Raw genomic sequence first — 11,231 nt, forward strand, 5'->3', positions numbered from 1 at the left:
TTTATGGACAGGATCATAATTGTAATAATAATTTGTGTTGAGAAGGATCGCTACTCTGCAGAAAAAATATATATATAAAAAAATAATAATAATAAAAAATTAAAACGGCATACTCGCAGTCTGTCTCCCAGTACCTAAGATGGTGGTGACCAGTAGGTGGTGTTTGGGAGGGATCAGAGGGTGGGAAGTGTCTCTACATTAAAGCTAAAATTAACCTTACAAGCTTCCTGATTAACCCCATCACTGCCAGGAATAATAGAAGTGTGGTGCACAGCTGCAATTAGCAGCATTCTAATTACCAAAAAAACAATTGAAACCCCATGTATGTCTGCTATTTCTGAACAAGGGGGATCCCAGAGAAGAACTTACAATAATTTGTGTCATTATTGCACAAGCGGTATGTAAATAATTTCAGTGAGAAAAGTTTTTTTTTTAAATGGCTTATCCCCATTTACTTTCAGGACATAAACCTTAAAAAGTAAATTAAGTTTCTTAAAAAGAGAACAAATATGCTCAATTTAACAAATAGGTATGTACTGTATATATTAGATTCATGATAAGAGGTAAACCTCTGGACAACAGAACCAAATCTCTTTCCACTGAGGAGATAGCAGCTTCATGACTAGAAACATTAACCCCAGCAAGCTTAGAGCTAATAGAAGGAAAATTCTTACCTGATCTTTTATGCATACTTGAAGGTGGCAGAGCTGCCAACATTTCAGGGACAGAAGACTTAATGAAATCTTGCACAACAGGACATCATCAGTTTCTTTCCTAAGATATGGAGAGTCCACGATGTAATTCAATTACTAGTGGGAATATCACTCCTCGCCAGCAGGAGGAGGCAAAGAGCATCACAGCATAGCTGTTAAGTGTCACTCCCCTACCCATAATCACCAGTCATTCTCTTTGCCTCTGTCAAATGGAGAAGGTGAAGTTTGGTGTCTGAAGAAATGAATTCCCTTTTTCGGGTTACTTTTCCCTGCAAGCAAGGATTTGGGTTTAGCTGAGTCCACGTCAATCTCTTCAGTAGTGTAGTGGTGGCCTTTTAAGCAGTTAGCAAGTTATGAGGAAGTCCTTGCTTTGTTTCTAACACAATTGCCTGCCATGGTACAGAAAGCCAGAGTTGGTGTTACTCTGTTCTTTCTTTTTTCACATGTCTCTGTAAGGAGTAATGTGTCTTCCTGCTGGACAGCTAGACTGCAGGTAATTGCTTTTGTCTTCTAGGTCTTGGAGACTTGCACTTCAGAAGAATGTCATATGCAGTAGATGGGGACATTTTTTAAAATCCTTTATAAGGATTTTCTTTGGCAGTGGGCAGGCACATTATGTATGTTGAGGACAAGGGGTTAATCTTCCCTTTATTGGGACGTTTTTTTCTTTTTGGTCTAATGTTGTTGAAATACTTTATTAGTATGTGTGTGGCTTGTGTTTTATACAGGGATTTATGTATAAAACTTACAATTTGGCAGTTGCTTAGTTAGAACAGGCTAACTGACAGACTGCTTAAGCGTTTGTGTAAATTAAGCTCCGGTGTTGTAGGCAGAGGGAAGCACGCGCCTTTTACTTGCTGCGTAGTTTCCTCCCTCTGACGGTCATGTGACTTCTCTCTGCTGTTGGATATTCACAGAGCGGAGTGGTGTCATTGAATATTAGTCTCTTCAGTGTTGATCTACTATACGATCGTTTTAGAGACTTCTGGCAGCCAAATTGTTTATAAGTGTTACGGTAAGGCACCTCAGCCTTTCTGAGGTGTAGGGGGCCTGATTGGTTTAATTTTTTTAAATAATTTTTGCAAAAACATTAAGCGGCTGTGGTATTAAAAATTCTTAAAGTGACAGTGTATTTAAAAAATTTCAACACTTTGGGGAATTTTTTATTTAGTATTATGGACATGGACCAAGACTCTGTGTCTTTTGACAAATGCTTGTTATGCCTTGAGGAACAAATTGTTTTGCCTATGCAATTCTGTGCTGCATGAACATGCGTGCTATAAGACTTCAATTTAAAGATAAATTGTTGCCATCTGAGCCCAGTGTCTCTCAGGATGATGCTGTTCAGGCAATGCCACAGCTTTCTCCTCAAACATCCCAAGCCTCTATGGTGTCACATACAGTGCCCTGCAGTTCCTCTCAGCGTCCTGGAGGAGTTTATTTGCTTGCAGATTTTGCTGCGGTATCTGCGGCATTATCTGCTTTTCCTATGCTGGGAAAACGCAAGAGGAAAATCAGACATTCAGATAGTAAGCTTTCTGTTCCACCTACTGCTACGCAGGTTGCCCTCCCTCATAAGTCTGATGAGGAGGATACATCTGTAGCCTCTGTGGGTGAAATCTCAGATTCGGACAGTATTATTCCTTCATCTGTTTGAAGGTAAGTAAGTGTGTGAAGCGCTAAGGCTTTAACCCACCTGGCCAATCTACGAGTAACTGTCTCCTTCCCAGACAGTGAAATCAAACAAATAGTTAAAATAAAGTTTGTAGATGGCGCTATAAGCTATGGAAAAACTAAATTCTACAATACGATATACTTTAAAATATACTTAAAAATACACTTGAGACAATCAATAAATATATAGAATATTAAACAATTTATTCAGATGCTAAAAATGAAAATAAAATTATAACAATACCAACCACAGATAAAAAGAACACTTTAAAAATCTATACGATTCAATCACAACTCATTCAGGATACACATTCATTCAAAAGCTGGTTTAAACAATTTATGAATAAATAGCTAGACCCTTTGGTGAAAAGATAAATAAGATGTATAGAAAATTGGTTAAAAATTGTCTTTTTCAGGTTAATCAGTCTCCAGATAGAGTTTAAAAATATATAGGGTGTTTCTTCACACAAATCTCTTTTTGTAAAAAGATTTTATCCTTAATTTACACACAGATGGTGTCTTTTTTATATATATCTATACTTTTTACTCCAAACAATCCTTTCTTAGAGGGGATTTTTCCACAGTCAATTATTTCCTTAAAGGAGATTTTGTCCACGGTCAATTAATTGTTGCAATTTTTGTTTCTATTTGATACAAATCAGGCAAAAGGTGTTTTGAGCAGAAGGTATTGCGATAGTGAAGGATAGATACTTAGATGTATGTGCACATTTATAGCTTGAAACTTCCGTTGACAAAGTTGTAGTCTTACCGCCTTAGTGTAGAACTTGACTCCAGGTACAGAGCTCTCACCTGCGGTTCAGTCCGATATTTCGGTTTGCAGCTTGTAGTTTCCCCGGGAGTTCTCGCGCTGCTAGCAAAGCGCCTGACGTCACCGGATCCGATCGACTTGTAAACTCCTGTATGGTGAGTGGAATACTTGCGCAAGTATTATAGATAGTGTCCGTCTCTTCTCAAATGCCCTTTGCTCACTCTCTGCACTTAGTACTTTGGTACGCAGAGTGGAGACTGGTCCGGGCTCAAGTTTTTCAATTTCTCCAAATCGATCCACAGTATTTCTACGCGTTTCACCCCTTACAGACGGGGCTTTATACTTGTGGGATATCGCCTCCTGGTCAGCAGGAGGAGGCAAAGAGCACCACAGCAGAGCTGTATATATATATAGCTCCTCCCTTCCCTCCCACTCCAGTCATTCTCTTTGCCTGTGTTAGTGATAGGAAGAGGTAAAGTGAGGTGTTAGTTTAGATTCTTCAATCAAGAGTTTATTATTTTTATTGTAGTGCCTATGTGTGCTACTTTGTTCTAGGGTGTAGCCTAGACCAGATCAGTCTCTTCAGTAAAAAAGAGAAGCATCTGGTGGCTTCAAAGCAATGGGAACTGGAGGGATTAATTTCTCACTGTGCCTCCCATGATGTGTGCTGCCCTTCAGATGATGGTCTTAGCATGTTTTAACTAAGACCCTGTATGGCTCCACAGCTCTACAGGAGGGAACTGCAGGACCTCTTGAATGTGGGACGGATCACGCTGTCCATCAGCTTTCAGGTACGTGCAGCTGTTATATTCTGGGACACTCTTAACTCAGTAAAAGGCTGTAGTTGGTGCCTATTGTATGGGGCTTAATCCTATGCAAGCTCGTGGTACTGTATTTCAAGGTCATTGAAAGTACTGGCTACAAGAGTCACATAGTGGGGCTGTTTAAGAGAACTCTGGCTTCTACTGTGACGCTGCTTTATTTCAGAGGCTGTTTGACGCTGGGGATTGATTCCGGAGCTAAGAGGCTCCGTAATGAATGTGTTCATTGTTTTACTGGTGTTCATTGTTTTTACTGGGGCAATGTGTTTTAGCTGCTGTGAGCAGTACTGAGCAAGTGGTCTTAGATTCAGAAAGGAATCCAGGCGGTCGCTTGTTTTTTCTTCCCGGCCATCGTTTTCTTTGCCGGAGGTCCTCTCACTGATTGCCGCCCACGAAGGGTGGGGTTAGTTTTCGCGCGCTTCAGCCCGGATGCGTCTAGAAGCCGCGCACTTTATTCCTACGGAGCTCTGCAGAGGATTTTGTTCCCAGACACTTACTGAGACCGCATGGTTGTAATTAGAGCAATCGGTCTTAAGCGTCCGGGAGTTTGCAGTTTGTGTCAGTGTGTCGTGGGGGCAGGTAGGCGCCGCAGCAGAGCTGTGGCGAGGTGCACTGGTGCTTAAGTTTATTTTTCATGTAAAACATAAATAAGGGTTACACTGATTTGATGTACAATAACATACAAAAAAGGGTTTCTTACCAAACGATACTCTGATTTGATATATAATATAAATAAGAGGTGTGTTCAAAAACGCTTTGGGATCAGTCCCACTGTTTTTTTCATTACAGTTTAGAGAGCAAATTTTCTTTAATACAAGTTTGTCAAAAGCGGATGCTTCTCAAGATTCTGCTGAGGAGGTTCAGAGTATGCCTCAACTTTCTCTCCAAGCGTCACAGCCATTACCACTCGCTCAGGCGACGCCTTGTTCTTCAACTGTGTCTGCTGCGTTCACCCTGCAGGATATTGCTGCAGTTATGTCATCTACTCTTTCCGAGGCGTTAACTGCTTTGCCAGTACTGCAAGGCAAACGCAGTAGGAAAGAGGCCCATGTGGTCCATGCGACTTCTGATGCTTTGATGGCGATTTCCGATGTACCCTCCCAGGGCTCTTAGGGTTAGTTGGGGGGTATGGAGGCTCTGTCGGAGGGGGAACTTTCCGACTCAGGAAGTGTAATCCCCCCAACAGATTCGGACGTGTGATGTCTTTCAGGTTTAAGCTTGAACACCTCCGCCTGTTACTCCGGGAGGTTTTGGTGACTCTGGGCGACTGTGATTCAATTGTGGTCCCTCCAGAGAAATTGAGTAAGATGGGACAGATATTTAGAGGTCACTTCTTATTCTGACGTTTTCCCAGTTCCTAAGAGAACTTCGGAAATTATTGCTAAGGAATGGGAGAGACCGGGTATTCCATTTTCCCCTTCTCCTGTTTTCAAGAAAATGTACCCTATAGCTGACGCCATTCGGGATTCTTGGAAGGTTGTTTCTAATAAGAATATTAATCAGGAAATTGTTGTTCCTTCCTTGTGTCCTAATCCTTCTTCTAAGAAGGAGCGACTGTTACATAATTCGGACGTGGTCCGTGCCTTGAAGTTCTACTTACAGGCGACTAAGGATTTTCGTCAATCATCTTCATTATTTGTTGTTTTTTCTGGGAAATGTAGGGGTCAGAAAGCTACGGCTACCTCTTTCTTTTTGGCTGAAGAGTATCATCCGTTTTGCGTATGAGACTGCTGGACAGCAGCCTCCTGAACGAATTACGGCTCATTCCACTAGGGCTGTGGCTTCCTCATGGGCATTCAAAAATGATGCTTCTGTTGAACAGATTTGCAAAGCTGCATCTTGGTCGTCTCTTCATACTTTTTCCAAATTTTACAAATTCAATACTTTTGTTTTTGGGAGGAAAGTTGTTCAAGCAGTGGTGCCTTCCGTTTAGATTCCCTGTCTTGTCCCTCCTGTTTCATCCGTGTACTATAGCTTTGGTATTGTATCCCACAAGTAAGGATGAAATCCGTGGACTCATCGTATCTTGTAAAAGAAAATTTATTCTTACCTGATAAATTTGTTTCTTTTACAATACGATGAGTCCACGGCCCACCCTGTTTTTATGAGACAGGTCTTTATTTTTGTTAAACTTCAGTCACCTCTGCACCCTGGCTTTTCCTTTCTCTTCCTAACTTCGGTCGAATGACTGGAGTGGGAGGGAAAGGAGGAGCTATATCTACAGCTCTGCTGTGGTGCTCTTTGCCTCCTCCTGCTGACCAGGAGGCGATATCCCACAAGTAAGGATGAAATCCGTGGACTCATCGTATCGTAAAAGAAAAAAAATTTTCAGGTAAGAATAAATTTCCTTTTTCTTTCGTAACTTCAAAGGTCAAAAGTCTTCCTCTCCCTCTTCCAAGCAGAAGCAGTCCAAGTTTTCTTGGAAGCCCAATCAGTCTTGGAATAAGGAAAATCAATCAAAGAAACCCTCAGCTGAGTCTAAGTCAGCATGAAGGGTCGGCCCCCGGTCCAGGATTGGGTTAAGTGGGGGGCAGACTTTCCCTGTTTTGTCAAGTGTGAAGACGAGATGTCCCAGATCCTTGGGCTGTGGACATAGTATCTCAGGGTTACAAAATAGAATTCAAAACTTTCCCTCCCAGGGGCAGATTCCACTCCTCAAGATTATCTGCAGACCAGGTAAAAAGAGGAATTTTTGAACTGCATTCAGGACTTTTCTTCCCTGGGAGTGATTGTTCCAATTCTAGTAAGGGAACAGGGTCTAGGATTCTATTCAAATCTGTTAGTGGTTCCCAAAAAAGAGGGAACTTTTCGACCCATTTTAGACCTAAAGTGACTCAACAAGTTTCTCAGGGTACCGTCCTTCAAAATCGAAACCATTCGTTCCAATCTTCCTTTGGTCCAAGAGGGTCAGTTCATGACAACCATAGACCTGAAGGACGTGTATATTGATGTTCCCATCCACAGGGATCATCACAAATTCCTGAGATTCGCCTTTCTAGACAAACACTTTCAGTTTGTGGCTCTTCCGTTTGGCCACAGCTCCCAGAGTTTTCTCAAAGGTTCTGGGGGCTCTCTTGGCAGTGATCAGGTCTCGGGGAATTGCAGTGGCACCATACCTAGACGACCTATTGTTTCAACAAGCAAACTTTCATACAGAGATCTTGTTGTCTTTTCTACGTTCCCATGGTTGGAACATAGAACTTCCAGTTCATTGCACTTCCGTTTGGTCTAGCTACTGCTCCAAGAATCTTTACAAAGGTTCTAGGGGCTCTCATGGCCATCGCCAGAACCCAAGGTATAGCGGTAACTCCCTACATTCTGGTTCAAGCACCATCTTTTCGTCTAGCAGAGGACCATTCAGTATCTCTTCTCTCTCTTCTTCGATCTCATGGATTGAAGATAAACTTAGAAAATAGTTTTCTTATTCCAAGCACCAGGGTAGAATTCCTGGGTACTATAATAGACTTGATATCCATGAGGATATTTCTAACAGACATTGCAAGCTGGCTTTGGTATGTCTTGCCCTCCAGACCTCCTTAAGGCCATCTGTGGCTCAGTGTATGGAGGTAATTGGTCTTATGGTGTCCAGCATGGACATAATTCCCATTGCCATGTTCCATTTCAGGCCATTATAGCTGTACATGCTGAGGCAGTGGAATGGCGATCATTCGGATCTGTCTCAACAGATTTCCCTGGAGAGCCGGTCGAGAGAATCGCTCTCTTGGTGGCTCTGTCCAGATCATCTGTCCCGAGGGACATCCTTTCTAAGACCATCCTGGGAGATTGTGACTACGGACACGAGTCTATCAGGATGGGGCGCTGTTTGGGGTGCCAAGAAGGCACAGGGCCTGTGGTCTCAGGAGGAACGCTCCCTCCCGATCAACATTCTGGAACTTCAAGCAATCTACAATGCTCTGAAGGCTTGGCCTCTTCTGGTTATGTCCCGGTTTATCAGATTCCAATCAGACAATATAACCTCAGTGGCTTATATCAACCATCAGGGGGCAACGAGAGCCTCCCTAGCAATGAGGGAAGTATCTCTGATTCTGCAGTGGGCAGAGGCCCACAACTGTTCATTGTCAGCAATCCACATTCCTTGTGTGGACAACTGGGAAGCGGACTTTCTCAAGCAGACAATCCTTTCATCTGGGGGAATGGTCTCTCCATCCCGAAGTCTTAACGGAGATATGCAACATGTGGGGACACCGGAGATAGATCTCATGGTGTTTCGTCTCAATACCAAGCTACCCAGATATGGGTCGAGGTCCAGGGATCCTCAGGCAGAGCTAATAGATGCATTAGAAGTGCCTTGGAGGTTCAGGCTAATCAACCTTTTTCCGCCGTTACCACTCCTTCCTCGTGTAGTGGCCGGCATCAAGCAGTAGTAAGGCGTCAGTAATACTGATTGCACCATCGTGGCCGTGAAGGATGTGATTCGCAAATCTAGTGAGGTTGTCATCTCCTCCATGGTGGTTACCTTGTCGCAGGGATCTGCTGGAACAAGGTCATTTTGTTCATCTAAATCTAGATTCTCTGAGGCTGACTGCGTGGAGATTGAACTCTTAGTCCTTGCCAAGAGTGGTTTTTCTGAGAGAGTTATTGATACTCTCATTCAAGCTCGTAAGCTGGTTAATCGTCGCATTTATCATGTGTGGAGACTCTACTTATTCTGGTGTGAAGAGCGTGGATTTCCCTGGCATAAAGTTAAAATTGCCAGGATTCTATTGCTTCTCCAGGATGGACTGGAGAATGGTCTTTCGGCCAGTTCCCTGAGGGTACAGATTTCGGCCTTGTCTGTTTTACTGCACAAGAGGCTTTTGGAGCTTCCAGATATTCAGTCTTTTGTTAAGTCTCTTATTAGGATCAGACGTGTGTTCAGATCTTCAGCACCTCCTTGGAGTCTGAATCTGGTTCTTAAGGTTTTGTAATGGGCTCCGTTTGAGCCTATGCATGACATTTACATTAAGTTGTTGTCCTGTAAGGTTTTTATTCTACTGGCTATTGCTTCTGTGCGCAGTTTCAGAGATTGCCGCTTTGCAATGTGAGCCTCCTTATCTGGTGTTCCATTGTGATAAGGCTGGTCTATGTACTAAGTTAGGGTTTCTTCCTAAGGTTGTGTCAGACAACAACATCAATCAAGAGATTGTGTTCCTTCCTTGTGTCCTAATCCTTCTTCTTTGAAGGAACGTTTGCTTCATAATTTGGATGTGGTTCGTGCCTTGAATTTTTATCTTCAGGCTACTAAGGATTTTAGACTTCTTCCTTATTTGTTGCCTATCTGGGAAGCGTAAGGGTGAGAGGGTCTCTTCGACTTCCTTATCCTTTTGGTTAATGAGTGTTATCCGCTTAGCTTATTCGACAGCGGGACATAAACCTCAGAGAATTACGGCTCATTCTACTAGAGCAGTGGCTTCCTCTTGGGCTTTTAAGAACGAGGCCTCTATGGATCAGATTTGTAAGGCGGCTACCTGGTCCTCCTTACATACTTTTTTCTAAATTTTACAAGTTTGATGTTTTTGCTTCAGCTAAAGCAGCTTTCGGGAGAAAGGTTTTGCAAACTGTTGTGCCCTCAGATTAGGGTCCGCCTTTCATTTTATTCCTCTCATTATCATTCAGTGTCCTCTAGAGCTTGGGTATAAGTTTCCCAACAGTAAGGAATGAAGCCGTGGACTCTCCTTATATTAAGAAGGAAAACATAAACTATGCTTACCAGATAATATTATTTCCTTCTGTATAAGGAGAGTCCACGGCCCCCTAAATTGTATTTTCTTCTGGCACTTTTTATACCCTGATATTTCTCCTACTGTTCCTTGTTCCCTCAGCAGGATGACTGGGGGATGGGAGAAATGGGAGAGGTATTTAAGCCTTTGGCTGGGGTGTCTTTGCCTCCTCCTGGTGGCCAGGTTCAGTATTTCCGATTAGTAAGGAATGAAGCCGTGGACTCTCCTTATACAGAAGGAAATTAAATTATCTGGTAAGCATAATTTATGTTTTTGTTTAGATTCTAAATTATATTTTTTCTCATTGTTCTCTCTTCTCATTATCCACTCCAATAATGTCTGTTAATAAAAAGTTTAATATGCCTAGCAATTTATAAGTGTGCCTTTTCAGAATACCACACAACACAAGTGCTTTTATTTGAAAATTTCAGCCAGTTTAACTTTTTCTTTCTTTCTTCTTTTAACAGTGAGAGGTCCAAACCCCCTGCACCATTATCCTCCCCAGATGCACAGGGACCCATTTTTTCCTCCCCATCATTTAAGACCACCACCCCCAAGAAGTGAATACCCACCTCATCCAATTACTCAACCTCCGGGCGATGATAACGATAAGTTGCCAGAGCCAAAAACTTGATGCAACATTGCTAACTTGTTTTTTTGTTTAACCTTTATTTAGCTTTTTTGTTACTTAATTAAAACATGTATGCCATTGGTTCAGGTTGAAAATATTTTAGCAAAATGATTTCTATAAAATGAGAAACTGGGAATAATTGATACTCCCATTAAGCATTTGTGATATTTTTCTGTTTTAATTTATGAAATTGTTATAGAAAAAAAGGTTTTGTTTTTTTAGAGATATGTCTAAGAATTGCTATGCATGATGCAAACAGATCATTTGATTTTGGAAAATAACATGGAAACCTTGTAGCATAAGTTAATAAATCTATTTTTATAAAAAAAAAGTTGTTTTTTGTTTTTTTTAAAAACTGGATGCTGTAATATCACTACTTTTATTTATATTTGCTGTAGGAAGTAACCATAATCCGGCAGCTTAGAAGTGATCTAGCTACATTAAAAAAGTTCTACGTATAATGCTCAGTAGTAGTTCATCATAACTTTATGATGAATAAATTAAACTGAATGTTATGACAATCTGGGAAGGGACATGAAACCCCAAAAAAATATTTCTCTTGTTAAGTCTATCCAGTCCACGGATCATCCATTACTTATGGGATATTCTCCTTCCCAACAGGAAGTTGCAAGAGGATCACCCACAGCAGAGCTGCTATATAGCTCCTCCCCTAACTGCCATATCCAGTCATTCTCTTGCAACCCTCAACAAAGATGGAGGTCGTAAGAGGAGAGTGGTGTTTTATACTTAGTTTATTTCTTCAATCAAAAGTTTGTTATTTTTAAATGGTACCGGAGTGTGCTGTTTATCTCAGGCAGTATTTAGAAGAAGAATCTGCCTGCATTTTCTATGATCTTAGCAGAAGTAACTAAGATCCATGGCTGTTCTCACATATTCTGAGGA

At 41.7% G+C, this 11,231-nt stretch overlaps 1 protein-coding gene across 1 annotated transcript in view; it reads left to right on the forward strand.

Moving 5' to 3' along the window:
* The window catches only part of MIA2 (MIA SH3 domain ER export factor 2), a 598,301-nt gene extending 587,642 nt beyond the window's left edge, over positions 1-10,659 (forward strand). The window contains exon 30 of the mRNA XM_053711462.1: positions 10,165-10,659. Within this exon, the coding sequence (XP_053567437.1) occupies positions 10,165-10,331 (167 nt within the window). The 3' untranslated portion in view covers positions 10,332-10,659. The remainder of the gene's footprint in view (positions 1-10,164) is intronic.
* The last annotated feature ends 572 nt before the right edge of the window (positions 10,660-11,231 follow it).

This window comes from Bombina bombina, chromosome 1, assembly GCF_027579735.1.
Source record: "Bombina bombina isolate aBomBom1 chromosome 1, aBomBom1.pri, whole genome shotgun sequence".
Taxonomy (NCBI): Eukaryota; Metazoa; Chordata; class Amphibia; order Anura; family Bombinatoridae; genus Bombina; species Bombina bombina.